Source organism: Strigops habroptila, chromosome 10 (assembly GCF_004027225.2).
Source record: "Strigops habroptila isolate Jane chromosome 10, bStrHab1.2.pri, whole genome shotgun sequence".
NCBI classification, from domain to species: Eukaryota; Metazoa; Chordata; class Aves; order Psittaciformes; family Psittacidae; genus Strigops; species Strigops habroptila.
This window is the reverse complement of record NC_046359.1, coordinates 2,775,552-2,797,699: the sequence shown is the minus strand read 5'-3', so window position 1 is coordinate 2,797,699 and position 22,148 is coordinate 2,775,552. Positions and strand designations below refer to the sequence as shown.

General features: G+C 39.7%; 2 protein-coding genes across 13 annotated transcripts in view; one reads left to right on the top strand and one right to left on the bottom strand.

Annotated features, from left to right (window-relative positions):
* TIAM2 (TIAM Rac1 associated GEF 2) overlaps window positions 1-19,744 on the top strand; it is an 88,385-nt gene extending 68,641 nt beyond the window's left edge. For all 5 annotated transcript variants that reach the window (XM_030499933.1, XM_030499932.1, XM_030499930.1 and 2 more), the window contains 12 exons: window positions 6,432-6,611; window positions 8,111-8,179; window positions 8,561-8,686; window positions 9,746-9,854; window positions 10,490-10,669; window positions 11,902-12,020; window positions 13,168-13,276; window positions 14,938-14,996; window positions 15,845-15,950; window positions 16,695-16,782; window positions 17,354-17,508; window positions 18,374-19,744. In XM_030499933.1, coding sequence (XP_030355793.1) covers window positions 6,432-6,611; window positions 8,111-8,179; window positions 8,561-8,686; window positions 9,746-9,854; window positions 10,490-10,669; window positions 11,902-12,020; window positions 13,168-13,276; window positions 14,938-14,996; window positions 15,845-15,950; window positions 16,695-16,782; window positions 17,354-17,508; window positions 18,374-19,029 — 1,956 coding nt within the window. In that variant the 3' untranslated portion in view covers window positions 19,030-19,744. The remainder of the gene's footprint in view (window positions 1-6,431; window positions 6,612-8,110; window positions 8,180-8,560; window positions 8,687-9,745; window positions 9,855-10,489; window positions 10,670-11,901; window positions 12,021-13,167; window positions 13,277-14,937; window positions 14,997-15,844; window positions 15,951-16,694; window positions 16,783-17,353; window positions 17,509-18,373) is intronic.
* TFB1M (transcription factor B1, mitochondrial) overlaps window positions 19,583-22,148 on the bottom strand; it is a 38,402-nt gene continuing 35,836 nt past the window's right edge. For all 8 annotated transcript variants that reach the window (XR_003993558.1, XM_030499943.1, XM_030499939.1 and 5 more), the window contains one exon: window positions 19,583-20,527. Coding sequence is in view for 7 of the 8 variants with exons in the window: in XM_030499943.1 (XP_030355803.1) it covers window positions 20,278-20,527 (250 nt within the window). In the remaining variant the exon portion in view is untranslated. The remainder of the gene's footprint in view (window positions 20,528-22,148) is intronic.

Genomic DNA, 22,148 nt, shown 5'->3' with positions numbered 1-22,148 from the left:
CACGTTTTCCCTGCATTTGTAGTAATAAAGGGAGGCATTGCAGGTCTGTTTGTGCTCTCTCATACGCTGCTTAGCTCTGTTACACTGGGATGTCATCAGCGTCTCTGATTTTCGTTTATCGGCACAAAAGAGAAACTTGAGCAGCTGAGCTCAGAGAGAAGGTGTGTTCGTGGGGGATCACAACTGAGGGGCCTTTCCCTTTGGCAAAGTTTATATTCGCAAGCCACAATGCCCGCCTTCAGGAGGAGTAAAACCAGAGCTAAGAGTTTGGCGCTGGCTCGCAAAACCCAGCAGCAGGCAGCAGCAGCGTATGGCTCCCTGCACAGGATGTTTTCTGTGGTGAGTTCCGCGGCGGCACGGGTTAAGCTGGGGGGTGCTGTTTAATTAGGCTAAGGTAGGTGATGGGGCTGCAGGAGCATTCCAGGCTATCTGAGCTTGACAAGTAGTGACTGTCCCAGCATTAATAATCAAATAATGGAGTCAGGTAAGGTGTAGTGGTGGGTGAGTTTACACCAGTACTCTGCATGAGAAAAGGCTTGGGCTTTTTGAAGTTTTGGGGAGGGAAGGGTAGGTTGGTTGCCTGCACTGTTTGCTGCTGGGATCAAGCGAATAGTTATTTCTTGCGTCTGTCACAGAAAGTACGAAGTCATGATCCAGATTTTGACAAGAAGTGGGATGGTTTTTACAAGATTCTTCAGGGAAATTTGGAAAGAACTGCAGCAAGATTGTTTTAACTATTTTTCTGTATTTTCACAAATAATGTAGGATTGTGGAAACAGGGATTAAAAAAAAAAAGAGCTACGATCAAGGTACTGGTGGGGGAATATAAGAAGGCTGTAAATGCGTTACACAGGTGGTAGAAAAATACATTAAAAATTGACATCAGGATAAGGACCTGTGGAATGAAAGAATGACAGTATTTTCACAAGATCAGGGTTTGGGAAAACTTGCATTGTGTGCTTTAATATTACCTGACGAGTCTCCTTTGTGTGACCTGGGCTGTCAAGGCTCCTTGCTTTTCATTTTCCTGATGCTCTCAGCTTTACATTTTGTATGGTCAGGATTTAACATTCCACGATGGAAGTGACTTCTGTTTTGCCTTTGACTTTGGTATACGTTGGGTCAGGTGACTTTGGAGACTGATTTTAGAGAAGCTGAGCACAGCATCTATGAACTCAGTGGGAGCTGCTGGTCCCTGGGACCTGGTCGATGCAGGCTCCTGGGCCCAGATCCCTGCTGCGTGACTTGGTTTATAACAACCACTTCAGTCAAGTACCCAAGTCACCAATGGTCCTTCTTCTATACCCAAGGAGAAGAATGGGCATCTCTCTCTGTGTGGCAAGTGAAAGAGAAGATTTGCCACTACACAATTCATGTTAATAGCTCAGGCACCATGTTAGGTGGGTTGCATCTTAGCTGTTTTACACAGCTGTGCATTCAAGCCTTCTTTCAGGCCTTGACCTGTGCTGTCGGGAAAGAGTTATTAGGTTATCAACCCCTCTTCTTACTGTACTTGTGATTTCTAACTGAGGTTGCTGACGCCTACTTGAGTTAATGGAACAGGTTGGCTTTGCTAATGTCAGTCTCTCTGAAATTGGGAAATTCTGACTCAAAGACAAAAGTTTGTAGTTAATTCCTCCCGTGTTGTCTGGTCTGGTAATGTCTGGTAGGCGAGCTTTTCATGATGTGATGGAGAGGGCTTGCTTCTTCCTCCAAAGGATCTGAGTGGACACTTTAAAAATAATACCTTTCCTTTAGCAGTGTTTTAAACATTTTAATTAGAAGACATGCAAGATGCACAGCAAAACAAAACAGACCCCTAAAATTTCACAAGTGTCAGTCAGGAACAGTTTCATGTTCTTGGAAGTTGGGAAAAAAAAGAGAAGGTAAGTGATGACTGAGGCTACTACTTTGTTTTAGCTTTTGTTGCCTGAAGCTGAGTGGCAGTTTTGCCCAGATACTTGTGGTGAAATCCCACAAGGCATTTTTCAGTAAAACTCTGCTGGCATTTTTCAGTCTTAATAAACAATTAAGGGGAGTGCACATACTGTATTGGTGCGTAATATAAGGCAGTGGTCTTTAAGGAAGCTAAGCCCTGCAGCTCTCTAGCTGTTCACATTGCTTTGTTACAAAGTACTTCACAGTCTGAGGATGAGAGAGATGTCTGTAGAGTGATGGACTTACAGGAAAAAAAAAAAAAAGGAGGCTGTTATGACTGCCTTTGTTCTGGAGAGAAGCATCTTCTAACATGAAGGAAAAGTGATGGACATCTCCAAAAGCTTTCCTTTTCCACAGATTGAGGAATGTTAAGAGGTCTCTGGCCAGTTGTTCGTTTCTCAAAATCCCATGTAATTGTATTTCTTCTGTTGAATGGTGCATTCGGTCTTCCTGGAAAAATACATACATCAAGCTGTGCTGACCTGTTAGCTGTTTGTTTTTGGAGGGTACAAGACTAATCTGTTTCTGCAGGATGTTTTCTGAGCATGCTTCCTCTTTGGGTAATGAATTCAAAGGATTGGTGATCACATTGTAGATGTGGGCAATGTCCTGCACAAGGCTACAGAAATCTGGAAACTCATCAAAAGGCATGGCTTTAACACCTCCTCCCCCCGCTCCCTAGTGTTTCTTAGGCTGTAGAGTTTTCTAAGCCTACTCAAAATACTCTTTTCCACCACTTTTTCAAACAAGCCCTGACTGACTGATGGACTATATGAGGTGTATAAATGAGGGTAAAATAAACAGCAATGAGCAGAGACACCATAACGCTAATTGACCTTGTGCAGCGTTTATGCTCAATCAGTATCATTCAATAGAAATTCACAGGATAGCCATGAAATTGTTCTGCTAACGCTTAACCACTGCTGATTAATGTCTTCTGCTCTCTCACCAATTAATTTTATGGATATTTTAAACTCTGGTGGGGATAGCACAACCTCAAATGATGATATGCTTGTCTTCAAGAAGCAAAGAAAATCTGCAAGAGGTTGCTTATGAGAGTATCGTTTTGCTCACTTTAAACGAATAATCTCTAACATTTCATATCAGGAGTAGAACTGAAAATGCTGTGAGCTTCATCTCCATGTGACAAGCTGAGCACCACTGTGATGGCTGACTGCTATGGGTCAAGCTGACAATTATGTGGACTGGAACTTTCCTTTCTAAGGTTACTGTGAGCAATCCGCATTCACAGGGAATACTCCCTGCAAAAGGTTGTGGGACCTAAGTACAAGTTGCAGACATGCAGGGATGAAAAAAAAAACCATTCTCAAGGCTGCTCCTACACATCTTTCTGTTTTCTTAGAGGCCAAAAGAATACGGGGCAGGAGGCTGCTTCCCCTGACTGCTAGGTCTGTAGAAGGTTTTATACAGCTTTGTTGGAAAATCTGTGAAAATGGCCAACTGCATAACAACTCCAGTTGTCCTTCCCAACTCTAGCACTATCAGTCTAAATTTTTGCATTTTCAGCCTTATCTGTCTGCTGTTCAGTGCCAAAGGTAAGCTGAAGCTGCTTGCAGTGTCCTGTGCATGTTGCTGACAGTGGTATATGTAAGCTTAAGTGATGGATTTTGGAGAAAGTTTGTAGCTTCCACTGTATGCTCTCCTCAGCTTTTCTCTGCACCCAGTTAATTTGCAGCCTTGCTCATAGTCAGTCATCTGCACTTTTCTTTTTGTCAATTTAAATGATTTCATTCTGGTGAGCTGCACACTATAAAGGTTGTCATAAATAATTTATTTTTGCCATTTACTAGATAGAGACAGTCTGGGCCTGTTGCAAATAAAAGAAGATGTGTGCTTGAGGAGTTTACCAGATGTATCTGAGAGTCACATCTGCCTGTGTTAGCCAATGCAATGTCATTGTCAGAGCAAATTCAGGGTTAATTCAAGATTATGGTGGGTGTCTGTAGTATGAACTTGGGACTCTCTTAAGACTTCTTGGCTTAAGGGCACTGGACTGCCAGACTATGCTTTCATATCCAGAATGCCCAGGTGGCTTTGAAGTCCCAGCTGCAGTCAGTAACAGGGCAGAGGCTGGGCCTCTTCTGCCTATACATAAAAGATATAAAAAAGATGTTCATAGGGGTTGTTACTAGAGCCTTTCTAAAAAAGATTTGTTTTAAACAGCAAAAATAATACAGTGCAGGACATTCTTTAGCGTGGGAGGCAGAGAGTAGAATCCAGAGCAGTGTGGAAAAAAGTAGAGATCCCAACCTGGGTGGTAAGGGTGTTTTGGCAGGCAAGAATAGTTTATATTGCAAGCAAGCAAGCATAGTTTATATTAATCTCTACTTATTTGTCGTTATGAAATTTCTCATGCTCAAATAGTATTTATGTTGAAGGCTATCATCTATTTCCATATGCTTTCTTATCCAGTGCTTTTTGGTGGCAGATGCAGCTCTGGCCCCAAAATGGAAGAGGATAGAGAACATTACATGTTCTCCAATGTCTGCCTGCCCTATGTGCAAAGGTGGTTGAGGAGGAGTAGAGGACTCCTAAGTCTTCCTTATAAAATTGTGCCTAATGATGATGTTTATGACTCACTTTCAATAGGCTGTCCTTTAGTGTCCTTGACCACGCATCCAGTAGCTGCCCGCTCACACTTTGAGCTGTAGAGAGCAAAAAATCTGAGTAATTCTGATACAAATGCAAAACTTTCTGACATCAGAAACAAAGAAAACAAAGCTCAAGTACTTTGGCATTCAGCTATTTAGAAGTTGCTTTAAAATACACACACATTTCCTAAGTTAAGATGTGATTTATTTGTAAAGCACTAATTAATTTTAGTGTCAGAGTGTGACTGTGGTTTCTAAATGTATTCCATCACTGTGCAGCTGTAATTCCAACAAACACCATTCAATTTACATTGTGTTTTGTCAAGTCCTAATAAATGTTGTAAATACAAAATGTATCAAAATTTCTGTGGAAATTTTGTGGACTGTGAAGATGGTTGCACATATTAGTGAGGAAAGTAACTTAATTTTTTTTAGAGCCATGGCATTGTTCAAAACTGGGGGATGGGAAACGACAGAGTAACATAGATTACATGGCAAATATTTGACATTTTAACATATATTTCCATCATATAGGTGTTAGGGATGTACTTAACGTTTTGTCACATGAATGTTTGTGATTTAATATTGCTAGTGCATTTAGCCTCCGCCTTACAGAAGGCCTTGTATGGCTCAGTTAATTTTTAGAATAACTTTTACATTTGCTCATTTGATGTCCTAGAATGTTGGTGAATCCAGCTATACAGATAATCACTGGTGAATCAGGAGACCCCAAAAGGACCACTTGAAAGAGCATGTGGGATAAATTAGCTCAGATTAAGACAGTTCTGAAATGCACTCGTATCCCAATTTCTTCACTGAAACAAGACTTCCACTTGAAATAAGGCAGCATTCATGTAGTCCTCATTTGCATGCATTTGCTAAGTAAAAGATATTAGATAGCACAGCCTTCTGAAAGACAGAAGTAATGAAGAATTGTTTCATGTAGTATAAAGAAGTGGATACCGACAGCCATTCCAAGTAAAATTGGGTAATGGTAGGAATACTGTAGCTTTCAGGAAAACGTCATGTAAGAGAGAGAACAGGGGAATAATTTTCAAATTAAGCATAAAAGATTATTGCCTGCAAAAGTAGCTCTTGGATATTAGTGGTGGTCATGCAAGAGTGAACTATACAACGGTTTCACAATGTCAGAAAAATCTGTTCCATCTTTTCCTTATCAGATTAACTGTTGTTCCATCTCCAATTCCTACCTTGCTTGAAAATTTCCTGCTTTGGATTTTTTTTTTTCCCCTCTTTATCATTCTTCCAAAGAATCTCAAAGGTTTTGATTTCCCTTTGCCATTCTTGAAAGCAAAAAATCTTTATATGTATTTGTCTACTTGGAGAGAAAGCATCTAAACATCTTTTGGCAACCCAGGACACTGGAATCTGAAACCTCAGCTACATGTCTCATTGTCTGAAAAAAACACCACACAATATAGGTAGCAGGTGTCAAATAAAACAGTTATTCTGGATGCTTAAAAGATCTTTATCTACTAATTTTTTCTATTTTGATGAAGTCAGTGTTGCAAAATAAGAGAGATGGAAAACAGTGTGATACTAGTGTCATAAGAATCAAAGTATATGATATACCTGAGTGCTCTCTCATCTTTTGCATCCTGTGAGCTTGTATCTGAAGATGGAAAGTAATTTGTGCTGGAAAATCACTAGAAAATTTTCATTTCATTTTACTGGTGTGATCTGGATCTGCTATAAATTCAAGCTGTTCAAAGCTATCAGGATACATATTTGACAAAAATCAATGGCATGCTCTGGCCTCTGAATTTGGAACATGAGCAAAATTTGAGGAATTTAAAAATAATTGTAGTACAGCTTGTATTCTAAAACATTGGCACTTGTCCGTTTCCTCTTATTTAACAGAGTGCGGAACAGATCAGTGCATTGTGCCGAAACTTCCAAGAAGTCCAAGCAAGCAGTATGGAAGGACAGAAGGACAACCAGGACCCGCCTCCACGGCCACTGGCTCGCCACCTTTCTGATGCAGATAGATTGAGGAAAGTCATCCAAGAACTTATGGACACTGAGAAATCTTATGTCAAGGTGAAAAATAAAATAAAATCTGGCTACCTACAGCCTTGGTTTTGAGGCTGACCATGATTTACAGATGGTCTTAACGTATTCATGCTTATTGTTTATATAACCAGCCCTCTACAAGGGTCACAATCTATAAAGTTAGCTTATCCTGTTGCTTTCAACAGCCTTGCTCCTGTAATAGAGGCTGTAGGATTAGACCTTTAGGTGTAGTCAATTTGTATTGATACTGGAGAGTGGTAATTTGTGGGGAGTAGATACTTTCAATATGTTAACATAGGTGTTTTCCAGGGGAGGTTTCCCTAATTTTCAAGTTGAAAATAAATCTGGTAGAAGAACAGAATATTCTCCTACAAAATAGAAAAAAGTTTGATTGTGGAAAATGATGCATAATTATTTTTGAATCAGCACAACTAAAAGGCACAATTCCAGTTGGTTGTAGCATCACACATATGTTATTTCTCCCCTGATAAGTCCATGATTTGTTAGATGTATGTCTCTTCTTTCTGTAAACCCCAAATTCATGTGACTGGGTGCCAAAACCTGAAAACCAAAACTTGAATACACTGACCTTCAGCAAGGAGGAACCATCTACCAGCTGTCAAAGCACGTACTTATGGATAACAATACTTAATGCAATAATGTATATGGCAAAAAGAGAAAACACTTCCAGGCTTTTATTGTTAGTACACCCACCAATGCACTAATGCAGCCATATGCTGTAAAGCTTGAGGAAGCATTGCAGAACATGAACCCCCATGTATGTCCAGCTGGTGTTTCTTATAGAGGAATTGCTTGAACAAGGGCATGACCATGGAGGTCACTGACATATGTGGAATTCTGCACCAGGCAGAATCCTGGCACATGCTCGTTGCATATACTCATTATGGCATTCTTGGGGAGATGCTCATTATTCCTTCTCCATAAGATTTTCTGCTGTTTCTCATCTCAAGGCCAGAGAACCCTGTGGTGGGCCCCAGCCTTGCTGTCATGCTTTGGTGTTGGATAGTAAGTCTTCAAAAGTGGCACCAATTCTTTGAAGAAGTGACTGAAAAAGCCCTTGATCACATCCTCCCTGAAAACATAATTGAATACTTTAATAACTAATAGCATTTTAAAATGTTAGGTGTCCTTCTGAATATGATGTTTAAATGAGTGGCTATCTACGTGGTTTATCTAACATACATGATTATGACATTTGGTGCTGTCCATATACATGGACTCTTTAGAAAGCCATCATCTGTAACATTTCTCCTCATGCTATTCTGAATATAATTTGTTATAATCAAGCTGTAAAGCCTGAAGGATGAGACAAAAACATTACTCTGAAATCAATTTGTGTCCAATTTAGCAATCACTTTAGGGCTAACGACATACAGGTATCGTTTGTTACAGAAAAGGAATTACATCTTTAGTTCACTCCCAAAAATTACCCCTATCCCACAGCTGTCGCATAAAGAACAATTTCAGATGGTTACATAGAAGTGAACAAGTTCTCTCTTTTGCAGGACTTGAGCTGCCTCTTTGAGCTATACTTGGAACCTCTTCAGAATGAAACCTTCCTTACCCAGGATGAGGTGAGGGAACAACTGAAATATGCGCTTTTCATTTTTTTTATGGGTTAAGAGTTTGCCACTTGGGTTTTTTGTTGCTGAGAGCATGACAGAAAAAGCAAACAACAAAGATTACAATAGGACTACACCAGTCAGTGCCTTTCTGCCTGGTGCTTGAGTCACTTCCTTTTTTTATAAGGGTAATTGTTTTTCTGACTTAACTGCTAAGAAACCTTTGCTTTTTTGTAAGGATTTTTTTTATAAAACCAGTTTGAAAAACACTAATGAAGATGTTATTGGCCTTTACAACCTCTTTGTGTGCACATGTCCTTATGGGACTGTTTTTCACAAGACCAGTGTTAGGTGCATGGAGTGCTGTCCCTCATAGCCTGGTGTTTTTCACAGATGGAATCCTTGTTCGGCAGTCTGCCAGAAATGCTGAATTTCCAGAAGGTGTTTTTGGAGACCCTTGAAGAAGGAATATCTTCTTCCTCAGATTTTAATACACTGGAAACGCCATCCCAGTTCCGGGTAAATACTTTGTCATTTAATACTTTGTAGTATGCCCGCAACTGTTTGTGAAATCTGGCTTTTAAGAACTCCAAGTTTCATATGGTTGCTTTTATGTTTGAAGCTTTACTTAGGATTACAGACATCTATTCAGCTGTGAAAGTACATTTTGTCATGGTTTTAGTTTCCTCTTTCCCATGGCAGAAGTTGCAGGGTAGACTCTGAGTATGCTATAAACTAACAGTGCTTATGACGGAGAACTCCTTTGTAGAAAGGTCATTGCTGCTGTGCTGAATTCTGCTCTGCCAGGTGCTCCTCCTCGCTGTGCCCAGTTCACCCACTATTGTCTGGGAGCTTTTACTGTTAAATGCTGCATGAGTTTCCTCATGTGTGGCTTGGGACTGGGTGAGACTTTTGGCAGGTCTCCTGGACACTTGCTCCCTTTCGTGGAACAAACATTGATTAAAAGAGGGAGAGGGCTGCTCTCCTCCCCCCCCCCATTACTCCTCTTTCTTATCTTTGCTTTGTGAAGCAGTTTTCTAAAAACATTTCCCTTGTGATTCAGTCCCTCCCACATCTTCGCAACCTCCCCTTCATCCAAGGACATCAGAGGTGCCCTATGATTACCACCTCATGAAAGAAGGAAAACAGTTGGAAAGCAATCCTCTGTGTTTGTTTTACACTGTCCCCTCTGGCTTTGGCACTTTTATGCTTTGCTTCCTATTGCTCATGTTTTTTGCCAGCACAACATATCCTGTTATGTGTCTGTTCATTTTTGTTTCTGTGCTGCCTGAAAGATACAGTAAGACAAAGTATCTGCAGTGGTGTTACCTGTTTGGGCAGGAAGGAGATAATTGCAGGCTTTGACTAAATAGCTGAACTCTACACTCAGAGACATACAGAAACATCTGTAACTGGAGTTCCTACCAGTAATGTTATCATGTAAATGTATACATATAAAAAATATAGGCTATATATAGAAAGAGCAGATAATCACACTACTGAGCCTGTGTGCTGTGTGCCTGAATATTTGTTTAGGATTCTAGTAATGAATTAATATTTTGATTGTGTTGATTTCAGAAATTGCTCTTTTCCCTTGGAGGCTCCTTTCTGTATTATGCTGACCACTTTAAACTGTACAGCGGCTTCTGTGCAAACCACATCAAAGTTCAGAAAGTTCTTGAGAGAGGTAATTTATTTTCTTCATTATTGTAATTAATTTGCATGAATTTAAACTTCTGAGAACTACTGTAACAACTCTCATTGACTTGTAGACAATATTGGTGCAAAGTAAGGACTAATAGATGTCTTTCAATTGAAATAGCCAAGATCTGTGGTTCTGCAGAACTGAAGGGATAAGATCCTCTTTGTAACATCCAGGCAGTAGCTTGAATAGCTACAGAAACATCTTCCACAAGTTTGTCCTGCCTCCAGATCCAGCTCATGCTCCAAAAAGCAGCAACAAATGGTAGAATAAGTTAGGAACTACTTCCTCTGCCATCCACTCCAGTGTGGTGGAAAAATTACATTGAAGAATAAAGTCACCTTGATATAATTGCTGTCTTAGCCCTTATGTACATTATTTAATGTAGGAAATGATTATGAAATGAATAGTGTAAACTACTTTGTAAACCATCTATTAAAAATGGTGAGGCTTTTGGTGCTGGTTACAAGTTGTGATTCTGTGCTTTCAAATGATCGTAGCTTCTACTGCGCTTTTGCGAAGAAAGGTTGGACCAGATGACCGTTGAGGTCTCATCCAACCTAGTGTTCTATGATTCTGACTTCCATAATCAACTAATTAACTCTTTTCTTTACATCCAGCCAAAACAGATAGTGCCTTTAAGGCCTTTCTGGATGCTCGAAATCCCACAAAGCAACACTCTTCTACACTGGAGTCATATCTTATAAAGCCTGTTCAGAGAGTGCTGAAATATCCTCTGCTTTTAAAAGAGCTGGTGTCTCTGACAGACAATGAGAGTGAGGAGCACTATCATTTGACAGGTAACTTCCTCCTTTCTCTACAGGAATGAATACGAGTAAAGTTTTCTTTCCAGCCCTTTCTGAAGATACAGGTAGCCATTCTGGTAGATAGCACAGACTTGTCAAAAAGAAAAAAAAAGAAAAAAAAGTAGCTTTCACATGCTTTAGCAAGAAGTCCTATTTGGTATGTCCAAGTCCCTTTGAGAAGTTGATATGCCCAGGATTTGCCATGGCAAATAGGGCTGGGGTCTTTCTCCTCACTTTGTGCACAGGAGCATGTCAGGTCAGTGTTGCTTTCTTTTTCCCACTTGGGAAACACTGGGCAAAGCTCCATCTTGTGGTGATTACTTAGTTCTTGAACTCGAAGAGTGCCATAGAAGGAAATTTTAGTTGTTTGAGGTTTGGCTGTGACTCTTGCTTGCTTAGAGATCTGTGTCAAAGCTTTGCAGTCTTCCCATGTAGGTTGACATGGGATATGTCCTAACATATATTAGGATTGATTGCTTGTCTAGGCTCAGATGCTTGGGACTTGACCCTGGCAAATTCCAGTTCAGGTCTGTCAGCATTTGGTAGATGAAAGTCTAGAGATCTATTTTATGGATTGATTATAATTTTAACAAAACAGATTCAGGTAAAATACATTATCAGCAAAAAGTCACAAGGCTGTTACTGACTTTAAAGGGAGTTTCTAAGACTGTTCCCTCCCCCTTACAACCAAGCTGGGGGTGACTTACTTGCAGGTCAATTAAGAGCTGGCAGGACTAAAGAAATCTTGTCCAACTCCTTTCTAAATTAACACAGAAGTCTAATGAAATCTAGCATCATTCTTGCTTTGAAAACAAAAATTAAACGAAACCAGCATTTATTTTATACATACAATCTGTGAAGAACTTGTACAATCTAGCTCTGTATTTCTTTGCCCATTCTGTGGTGAGCCACATGGCCCTGTATATGCAGGATGCAAAACTTCAGTGTGGTTACTGTCATGTTACTATAAATATTCATACATCTGAGGCTTATCACTGGAATACTTACTGAAATATTTTCAGGCACTTATGACACCAGATGAGCTTTTTCACTTACTCTGATCAGGAAGCATTGCTTCCACTGTTGCTATGAGAAAACACTGTCCACCAAACCTTGGGGACACTGGGTCATTTTGCCTGCGACAAGTGAAATTCAATAAAAAAATGTCATGTTTAAAAAATACAATTGAATTACATAGCTGTCTATGAAATTTTTAAACCTTGCAGAAGCACTGAAGGCAATGGAAAAAGTAGCAAGTCACATCAACGAGATGCAGAAGATATATGAAGATTATGGCACCGTATTTGACCAACTGGTTGCAGATCAAAGTGGAACAGAGAAGGAGGTAAGAGAAGGAACAGCACTTTTTATTCATGCCACTTGCCATTGCGTCTTTATCTCTTCCTGAAGTCATTTTGCAAACTTATTTGTGCTGGGCTTCCTCCATTCTCCTTTAATATTTTGACTTCTATTTCATGTCTGCTTGTCAAGTTTCTTTTTGTCAGTAGGTTACGGTAAAATTTTCAGGCAGCTTCCAGAGACGCTTTCTGGACTGACAAGAATTGCAAGCAGGAGTAGACGTAGTTCTCAGTAGGAAAAATCTTCTCAAATGTTGCAGAGATTATCCGTGCCCCAAGGCATTCAGGTTTTATGCTGTAGAGTTCTTAAGATATTTTTTTCACCCGTATAAATGAAAATGGCAATTCAAGGGATTTCACATTGAGGTCTGTTATTCTCATTCTCTACACTTGCAGTGCTGAGGCATCCCTGGGTATTTGTCAGACCAAAAACCATTAGTTAAACAGACTGTGTGTACGCATCTCCCAGAACTGGGGCAGCAAGGTCTCAACTTAGCCATTTACATCAAAAATGTAAATCCATGAAATCCATGAAGGTGGAGATCAGACATGAGAGATGCTGGCTCAGTTGTTTTATTTCCTCCTAGTAAAAGCCAAATTGCTCCCATTGGCTCCTTGGTATCTCATCATTTATGGAGAAACAAAACTTGACAGCCTGGGAGATTCTTCACAGTGTCATGTTGTCCCACAGAAGAAAGCAGCCTCAGAGTACAAGAATTAATGGAAATTCTGCCATTGGCAGTGTCATTAATACTAATTACTCTATAGAAATCGAAGATACTTACAGCTAATAAATCAGCGAGTTCACAACTGGCTATATGTAAGTGACAGATCATCTGATCTACTTAATATTCTTCAAAGTTATTAATAGTAAGAACTTCTATCCAGGTTCCATAGCTTAGGGGCTATTACTTTTTATAGCTGTTACCTATTTTGAAGAGGGGATTACTCATGCTTATCCTGCTGTAGTACAGATCTTTCTGCCTTTCTCTCTGTACATACATAGAGAAAACATAGATCCTTAAAGTTATTGATGTGTACTCATTAATGTTGAACTCACATATGTGGATCACAGCACTGATGTATATATTTATACTATTTATTTATATTATCTACTGTTTTAATTTAATACAGGTGACAGAGCTTTCAATGGGAGAACTTCTGATGCATTCCACAGTTTCCTGGCTGAATCCTTTCCCATCGCTGGGCAAAGCAAGAAAAGATCTTGAACTTACAGTGTTTGGTAAGTGTCTTCCTTAATGACTCTCTGCTCTTTCAAATCTAAAGATTACCACGTTAAATCTTCTAACAAGGTGAAAGCCACCAGCTCCTTTCCCTGTAGCCATGTGATATTTAGGGCAGACTTACATCTCAAAAAATACATAGTTGTATTTCCTAATATGATAAAAGTTTCCATTCATTTGTTTGCTGATGCTGTTTGCTCTGTGAGCCAACTTCAGCTGCTCTCCTGCCTATATGTAAAGTGTGGAAGGCAGTGATTTTCAAGAGGCATTGTTGTCCTTAGAGCAGTCTCCTAAACCAAGCTTAGGAAGGAGGCTGGTAGAAAAATAGTGCTTTATTCTACTATTGTATAACTTCTGCTTTACAGTTGCTGCATCAAAATCCCCATTCAGATTATTTTAACCTGAAAAATGCATGTGGAAATGAGAGCATACAAACAAGAGTTTTATTTAATAGTATACATACTATTAATCACTTAATTATTACCTAAGTAATTAAATCTTCCAGTGAAACATCTTAGGCACTTGTCCAAAACGTCATTGGATAAACAATGACAGAACAACTCCAGGTTGACAAGACACAAGTTTGTCTTTCTCAGGGCTGTCATGCACTTCTTCCCTCAAAAGCCTGATGGGTTGGAGATGGGTTGCTTCTAACAGAACAAACAGTAACTACCTGCCAGATTCCTTGGATGGGCTTCTTCATGATCTGTGTATGCCAGACACTTCCCAGGAGGACATGTATGAATGAAAAGACTCTGGCCTGATGCTTAGCTTAGACTGATCGTCTGCCACTTGTGAAACCGAATTTTATTCTCACTTAAAACCTTATGTGGGCAGCTTAGAAAATGTATCTAATATGGAACTGAAGGAAACTGACAAGCTCTAGGGTTAATGCTGTGCTTGCTATGGTTGCATCCTGACTTCACATAGGGATGACAACTGCATGTCATCATCCCTCTCTCCTCTTCCACTGGAAGGAACCATGGATGCACAAGCAGAGCAGTGCCCTAAAGTCCAGTCTGCACTTGTACTGCTCTGCAGAGCCATCCCCTAGTTCCCTGCAGCTTCAATGCCCCCATGTTTCTGTTCCTCCTTACAGCTGAGAGAGAACATGTCCCTTCCTTCCTGGAAGCTGAACGACTAGGTAACATTAGTGAGCCACTCCAGTCAGATGTTGTGGAAGCCAGAGAATTCCTGCAGATGGAAAAGTGGGAATTGAGATGTTTGAGTTTCCAACTAAACAAATGCTGAACTGCAGGAAGAACAGACTTGGTGTCCTTTTCCACGGCACCATCTTGCTGATTACAAAAAGGCCTTTCTGATTACAAAAAGGAAATCTGAACCTTTTCATCTAACTTACATCTGTATTGATGTGGAGACTTACAGGAGACAGATTGCTGCTAATTTCAGAATGAATGTGCAGAATGGCTTAATCCTCACTGTTCAGAACAAAATCTGAGGAAATAATATTGCCGTTGCATGAACAAGTGTAGGATGAAAAATCCAGTTGTCATCTTAATGCAGGGCAGGAGCTTTTAAATCCATTTGCTTATCTCATCCTTCACATTCCCATGACTACAATAAACAGCTTCTCTGAGACAATAGTTTCATTGAATATTACACCTGTAATTAAGTTTTCCTTTTTTGATTTCTTTTTCAGTTTTTAAGAGGGCTGTAATACTGGTGTATAAGGAGAACTACAAACTGAAAAAGAAAATGGTAAGTTAGGTATCAGTGGAGGTGGTGGGTGTTTAAGTGCAGGATCCTACTGCAGTGTGAGATGGACCATACTGGCGTTGAAAAGGGAGTGACTGTGGTGATACCACCTTCCCTCACTAGGCTGGAATTCTGCCTATCACAGCTAGAACAAGTGCCTCAGTATCTGTATAGCCATAAACGTTTTTTGTTACCTAGTAAGCAGCAGCATCTTCTCTGCATGAGCCCCATTTTAGTTTTGTCAGGTGGAATATGAAACATTGCCAGGTAGGAATCATTAGTTCTTCCAGATGGCATTTATGATGGCCTCCTTAACATAGTATGTACGTTAAAAACCTTCGTTTATAGACCGTTGATCACTCTGGAAGGGAAGGAAAAGGGGCATTTTAAACATAACCTCCTCTGTCCCCATTTACAAAACTGGAACGCTGAAGTCAAGTAGCAAGTTGCATATTCTGAGTACCAGTGATGAAGTACTGCACCATGCTTATCTTAACAGACGGAGGGTCTCTAAAAGTAGCAGCAGCAGCTACATGATTAATGTGTTCTGCTAATCAACAGTCTGCGGGTTCCTTCATGGGAGGCTTGTTCCTTAATAGTACTTACATGTAAAGTATTATTTTTATCCATTAAAAACAAGTGCTTTTAAAAGTTGAAGCAATTACAGATTCCAAATGTTGTGTCTATCACCATTTCAACTACATTTGCAAGCACATATTAGGGTACCAAAGGAAAAAGTCTAATGAATTTAGTTTCTTTTCAGAGGCAGGTCTTCAAGAGTAATTAAGAAAAAAAAAACCAAACAGTTTTTTACTTCTTGGAAATGTCCTTGGTTGTTTTTCTTTTTGCAGCCTACTAACGTTCGTGCTGTACATAATTATGGTGACTTGGATCCATTTAAATTTCGTTGGCTGATTCCTTTATCTGCTCTTCAAGTTCGACTGGGGAACACAGCAGGTAATCTCCTTGCTCTGAATACTTCAGGTTTGAATGCTTTTCTGGGATTTTGTAATACTGCTTATTCCGTATATCTTTCTGGAGCCTCTGGAAATAGGCAGGTGTAGAGAAAATACCATCTGCTGTTGTCTCTGCACTCAGGGGAGCTTGATACATTAACAGACTTTCTTCATTTGGTATGTTGGCTTCTTCCGCAAGTTCAGGAAGATGCAACATGATGTGAAGGAATGACAGAATGGAAATCCCCGATGAAAAGATACCATGAAGAGAAGGTGATTTACCATGGTTGATGCCCTTACGCTGTGTGTGGGCTGACCCTTGTGTTTTTCCAAATGTGGGAAAGTTGACTGTAATTTGTGGTAGTAGTGGGCTGTGCTTTTATTCTTCCCTTGAGTTGATCTTTATGATCCTATCCACTTCTGTATCTTCTGTAAAAAGTGACACTAGGCATTTAGAGGAAATAAATGCTTTGCACACCTGGGAGCAGGCCTTTAAGGCTGGAAAGCAGCGAGAAGCAGTAAGACCGGGGAAAGCAAGCAAGCACCTTTCAAAGGGAGCACTAGGCTGCTGCAACAGGAGAGTTCAGGGGACTTTTTTGTGTTCCATCTTGGGTGAGATCTTCTGTGGATCCACCCATGGCTATGTTAACACTACTTTCAGGGGTGAAGGAGCTGTACACTGGTCTTTCTAATAACAAAGGTTTTGTGAAGTACATACAAAAATAATGTTTTCTCCCATGCGCAGGAACAGAGAACAGCTGTATCTGGGAGCTGATTCACACAAAGTCAGAACTAGAAGGCAGGCCAGAAACAATCTTTCAGTTGTGCAGCAGGTATGTTTTACATGAAGGTTGTATTCAATGAATCACATTAATGGAATTAAAAAAAAAATATATATTTTCTCCTGCCATGACCTTTGCATCAGCACTTCTAATGCATCTCCCTCTTTGAATCCAGGCACTATGCCAGTGTTTAACTGCATAAAGTGTAACAATTTGAAATGGGAGGGAATTTGGCACAGTGATCGAACGTCAGGTATCTGCACAGATGTATGATCATAAGTTCCAGTATGATATGGGCAAAGTAACTGATTTTATCAGATTCTCAGTTGCTTAGCAGAAATTACTTTCTGACAAAGGCCATTTAAGGGGTGATCCCTTGGTATAAAGTTACCTTTCAGGCTATTTGTCTAAGGGGAAGTAACTAAGATCTCAAAACATGAAGTGTGTGAAATGCCTTAATAAGACATAAAGATGTTAGCTGCAAAACCACTATTAAAGCAAGCTACTGAAAAAAGCCCACTGCACTAAAGCACGTCAGCAGAAAGAGGGCAGGCAGATTTTATCCTTATAGTGTCTTCCTTCAGAGGGGAAAATTAAGTTATCTGTTTCCTTAAACTTGCAGTGACTGCGAGAACAAGACTAACATTGTGAAGGTGATCCGTTCTATTTTGCGGGAGAATTTCAGACGCCACATAAAATGTGAGCTGCCGCTGGAGAAAACAAGTAAAGATCGCCTTGTTCCGCTCAAGAACCGTGTACCTGCAACAGCCAAACTGGGTAAGAAACATGTTCTCGAAGTAAAAAATGGGGTCTGTTCTCCAGCACCGGCAGAAGGTCTGCAATTATTACCATGACTGTAGTGTGTCATGTACCAGAGCCACAAATCCTGTTTCTTTTTCAGGCTGGGGAGGTGTGGTAGAATTTCTCCACCACTCAGTGCATGGCAAAGGCTAGAGGAGATAAGCAGGCTTGCCATCCCCCCACACTGTGCTGTGCCATTAGCTCTCTTAAGGGAAGACTTAGTAAGGCCCAAATTAATTTTGCTGGGAAGAAACACACTCCCTTTGGCATGCAGTATTAGTGTTCTTTCCTCTGGGTTCCCTTTTGTAGCTCGGCCCTAATAATATTTAGAGCTAAAACAACTGGCAGAAGGCAGGGGTGTTGCTTCTTTCAATGCACTAAATGGGCATCCCAGCAGATACCCTAATTAAGTACAGGCTTTAAACATTTTAGTTGAATGAGTAGCTACTAGTATTTCAAGTTTGCCATCTGATCAGTTGTCTATAAAATCCCCTTAACATCACAGGAACTGGGACAGTCCAAGTTCCACCTACAACCTGGCCCTCCAGTGCTTGAGGTGCCTGAATCAATCTTGATTTCCTGCAGAAGTGTATAAGTCATTACTACAATTTTTGAAGGATTTTGTATATATTACACATGAAGGCAAGCACAGAGCCCTGGGGTAGGTGGAATGAAAACTATGGGATCTCACTGTTGGTATCAGAATGCTGCCACATCTGAGCTGGGATTATTATCAAATGAGACTACGTACACTGTAATTATAAGTGGGTGATTGAGACAAACAGTATGAGCAGCTGATGTTTTGCTGCAAAAATAAACCTGCCTTTTTTTTTGTGCACAGCTTCCACAAGGTCCTTGAAGGTACTGAGGAATTCATCCAGTAGTGAGTGGAATGGTGATCCAGGGAAGGGCACTTTCCAGGACTCTGATGAGTGCAGCCTGAGCAGCAGTACTCAGAGCAGCAGCTGCCACACCACTGAGAGCATACAGGAGCCCAAAAATTCATCTCTCGATAAACACGTACAGAGCTGTGCATCTGACTTTCCTAATGTTCTCGTCAAAGAATCTGATATTCTCAGTGATGATGATGATGATGACGATGACTATCGAAACCTAAAGAAGGGCAGCCCTACGAAAGACATTGAAATACAGTTCCAACGGCTGAAGATTTCAGAGGAGCCAAGTACTGACTCTGAACGGGATCAAGCTGCTGAAAATGAGGAAGGAGATGGCTTCGAGACAGGAGACATGCACGAGCATCCAAAGCTCGTGCGTGGCCATTTCTGCCCAGTGAAGAGAAAAGTAAACAGCACAAAGCGCAACAGAGGAACTTTAATGGCAATGCAAGAACGCCACCAGTCCCTTGACAGTCACTCTGATGCTGCAAATCTGGATCTGAACTCTATTTTAGAGAGAGAATTTAGTGTCCAGAGTTTAACATCTGTAGTTAATGAGGACTGTTTTTATGAAGCTGCAGAGAGGCATGGGAAATCCTAGCTTTCTAAGCACTATATTTAAAATATTCATTTGAAGTCCACATCATGCAATTCAACAAACTTATTTTGCTTTAAAACTAGTAAATTCATGGAAGCTGCAGGAAAACTTCTCTCTGATTTTGTGCACTAAGACATTTTTTCCACAAAAACAGCTGTAAAGGATTCTTAAGTTATTTTAATTTATTGTGGATCAAAAATAGATTAAGTTAGCTAAGGTCTGTAAATTAGTTCATCCCTTTCAAGCAGTTATTAAGATGATGTAGTGTTCCTGGGGAGGGGAAGGATGGCCTTGTTAGTATCTTAAGTAATGTGGAAAAGATGGTAGCGAGTGGCAGAGGGGTTTACAATGGGAAGTAGCATTGCAAAATGAATTTTTCAATACCTTGGGCATTTTCTTTCTTTGGTTTTCATTTTTGCTTTATTTAAAGCAGAATTAAGTTATTTTAATGTGTTTTAGTGCACAATAGTGCAAGAATTTCATTTTTGTAATTTCAAGATGCTGTTTATACTTTATACATATGTGTAAATACAAAAACAAAGCTTGGCCTGTAATCTTTTATTTGACTGTATTTTTTATTTTCTCTACCAGCCTGTACAGTAAAAGACAAATAAGTATTGTACTTAGCCATGTTCTCTACTTTTTATCGTGCTGCTTTTCCCTAGTTGGAGCTTTAAATCCCAAATTCTTTGCTTTTGCATAAACGAGGAGAGTATTAGCAGACCTTGAGACAATCTGTGCACTTTATCCTCCTGTAAGCCAGTCACTTGAGTATATTTATACGGGAGTTTTGGCTTTTGTTTTTTTCAATTACTCTGCACAGTAGGCTGTTCCAGGATAAAAAGAGCACAAAACCCCAAATACTGTCTACATGCTGAAGTATGAAAAGTATTTTTTCTTACATTTTAGTAATGCACTTTCATTCATACAAACTCAGTTATTTCAGAAGTATCCCAACTAAATTACATGTCTTACAACATACCCTGTTCTTGGTATGTGTTCTAGCCATTCCCCTGAATTAAAAAAAACCTGTAGGCACCTTGTAACTGGACTGTCTTTTCACTTTTGTCTGCAGCTGAATGGAATGAATAAAGAAAATGGGAAAGCCCTCTCTCTCCACCACTTTATCAAAAGTAATTTTTCCAAACCTGCAGAGATGTAGGAATATATAAGCCTCCTTTTACTGAATCAACACCTCTAGATTAAGGAGTTAATACTAATAAAAAAATCAGTCCGTTGCAATTACAGCTGTTACAGCTCATTTTCCTCTTCAGTCTCTTCAGTACTTTTAAGTAATTTTCTTGTTTTCTTTTGCTTTAGTTCTTCTCTATAATTGTACACAAAAAGGCCTGGGTCTTCATCGCACATTTTCCTGTATGTATTGCACAGATTTCTAAACTGCGACATGGAGAGCTGAATAGGACGCAGAGTTGGATCAACATTTGCTGTCATCATCAGCTGTTCTGTTCTTTTCAAACGTCCACTTTCAGGAAACAAGGTCCTAAAAGGTGTGGGAAGAAGACAAACAAATTCAGAGTTCAGACAGACAATTCAGTTTCCCTTATGAGTAACAGAATCCTCTTAAGAATGTACTTAATATATTTGCTATTAAGTATGTCATTATTTTAGCTGTAGCACTCTTAATATAGCTCATTATCTAAGCAAATGGAAACATGTAAGGGCCCTTCTTCTGCAAATGCAAATTATGACAACATAGGAAAGCATATACATACATTGTACATTAAACACATGAATGTTTGTTCCTGTTTGCTAACATTATAAGGGCGATTTGGGTATGGATACAGTCACAGAGTCTTAGAATTCGCCTCATATTTAGAGACCAACAACAGATTAAGCTGTGGAAAACAGATCATATCCCAACCATATGACTTTCGCGGTGTTTCATTCCAATGGGAAAAATATTGTTATGACTTATCATTAATACTGTAATTCTAACGCCAGGAAAAAAAGCCAAGGAGGAAAGGAATATTTAATTATCATTCACTTTTTAGTATTTAGAACTTGGAGAATGTGCTAGAAGTCCTAGATTTTTGTTTTCAGCTGTCACTGTTCATAGAGTCATATCAGTTAACCCACTCTGTGGCCAGATGCATTAGTACCTCTCTCTCACAAGTTCCCCAAATTTCAATGAATAGTATTAGTTCAAGTGATTTTTAATGTCTCATAAAAATGCATACTACAAAGTGCAAACTATTGAAAGTAGTGGCTCTGACTAGCAGTAGTTCTCAGCCTACAATGGGTCAGGAAGGCAGAAAATTTGCACATGGTTGCTGTGCATGTCTCGGTTTTCAAATGATCTGCCTCATACATACCTAAAACCTAAAAATGCTATGCACCTAATACAGTAACACCCCCACAGCCCCAGCTGTGTTTCACAGGTTGGCTGGACAAGCTACTCAAAAGGTTTTGTACAAGTAAGCGATAGCTGGCTCTTGGTGGGCAGACAGAAGTTAAGAATGGGTTTAAAATGACAAGAGAAGGATGGAACCTCTAGGAACAACCTGGTTTTAAGTATGGGCTACTCCAGGCCTTGGTCAAAAATGTCCCCATTAGTTCAGCATCTAAGGCAGCAAAGTTAAAATGGACCAATCCTTATTTTGATATCCCTCCTTAACTTATTGATTTGGTAGTTAAAAGATGTTCCTGGAACCAAAAAATGTTTAATCACCTTTTATATACAGAACCATCTTATAGATGTCCATGAACAGCAACTCAAACTACAATATATTTCTTCATGGATTTAACAGCTTTATCTTATACACTATGTCTATGTCAGATCCCAGAATATACACACGAATGTAAACAGATTTTATTCCCTTGGTTTTATACAGTATACATGATACACAGGTAGATAGATGCCTTATAATGGGTTTAGATTTATTACACACCAAAAGGTACTATTTTTTTCAAGTCAGCTGAAGAATAAGAGGATTGTGTTTTTTAGCTGCACACTAGGGCTAAAGCATGGTAAGTTGCTATGGGATATGTGATGTGCAAAAGTTCAGGTTCCCCCTCCTTGCCTCAAAAAAAAACCACCATTGAGCAGTTAGTAGCCATTTGAGATTATACAATAGTTGGGTTGTTTTTTTTTTTAAACTTTG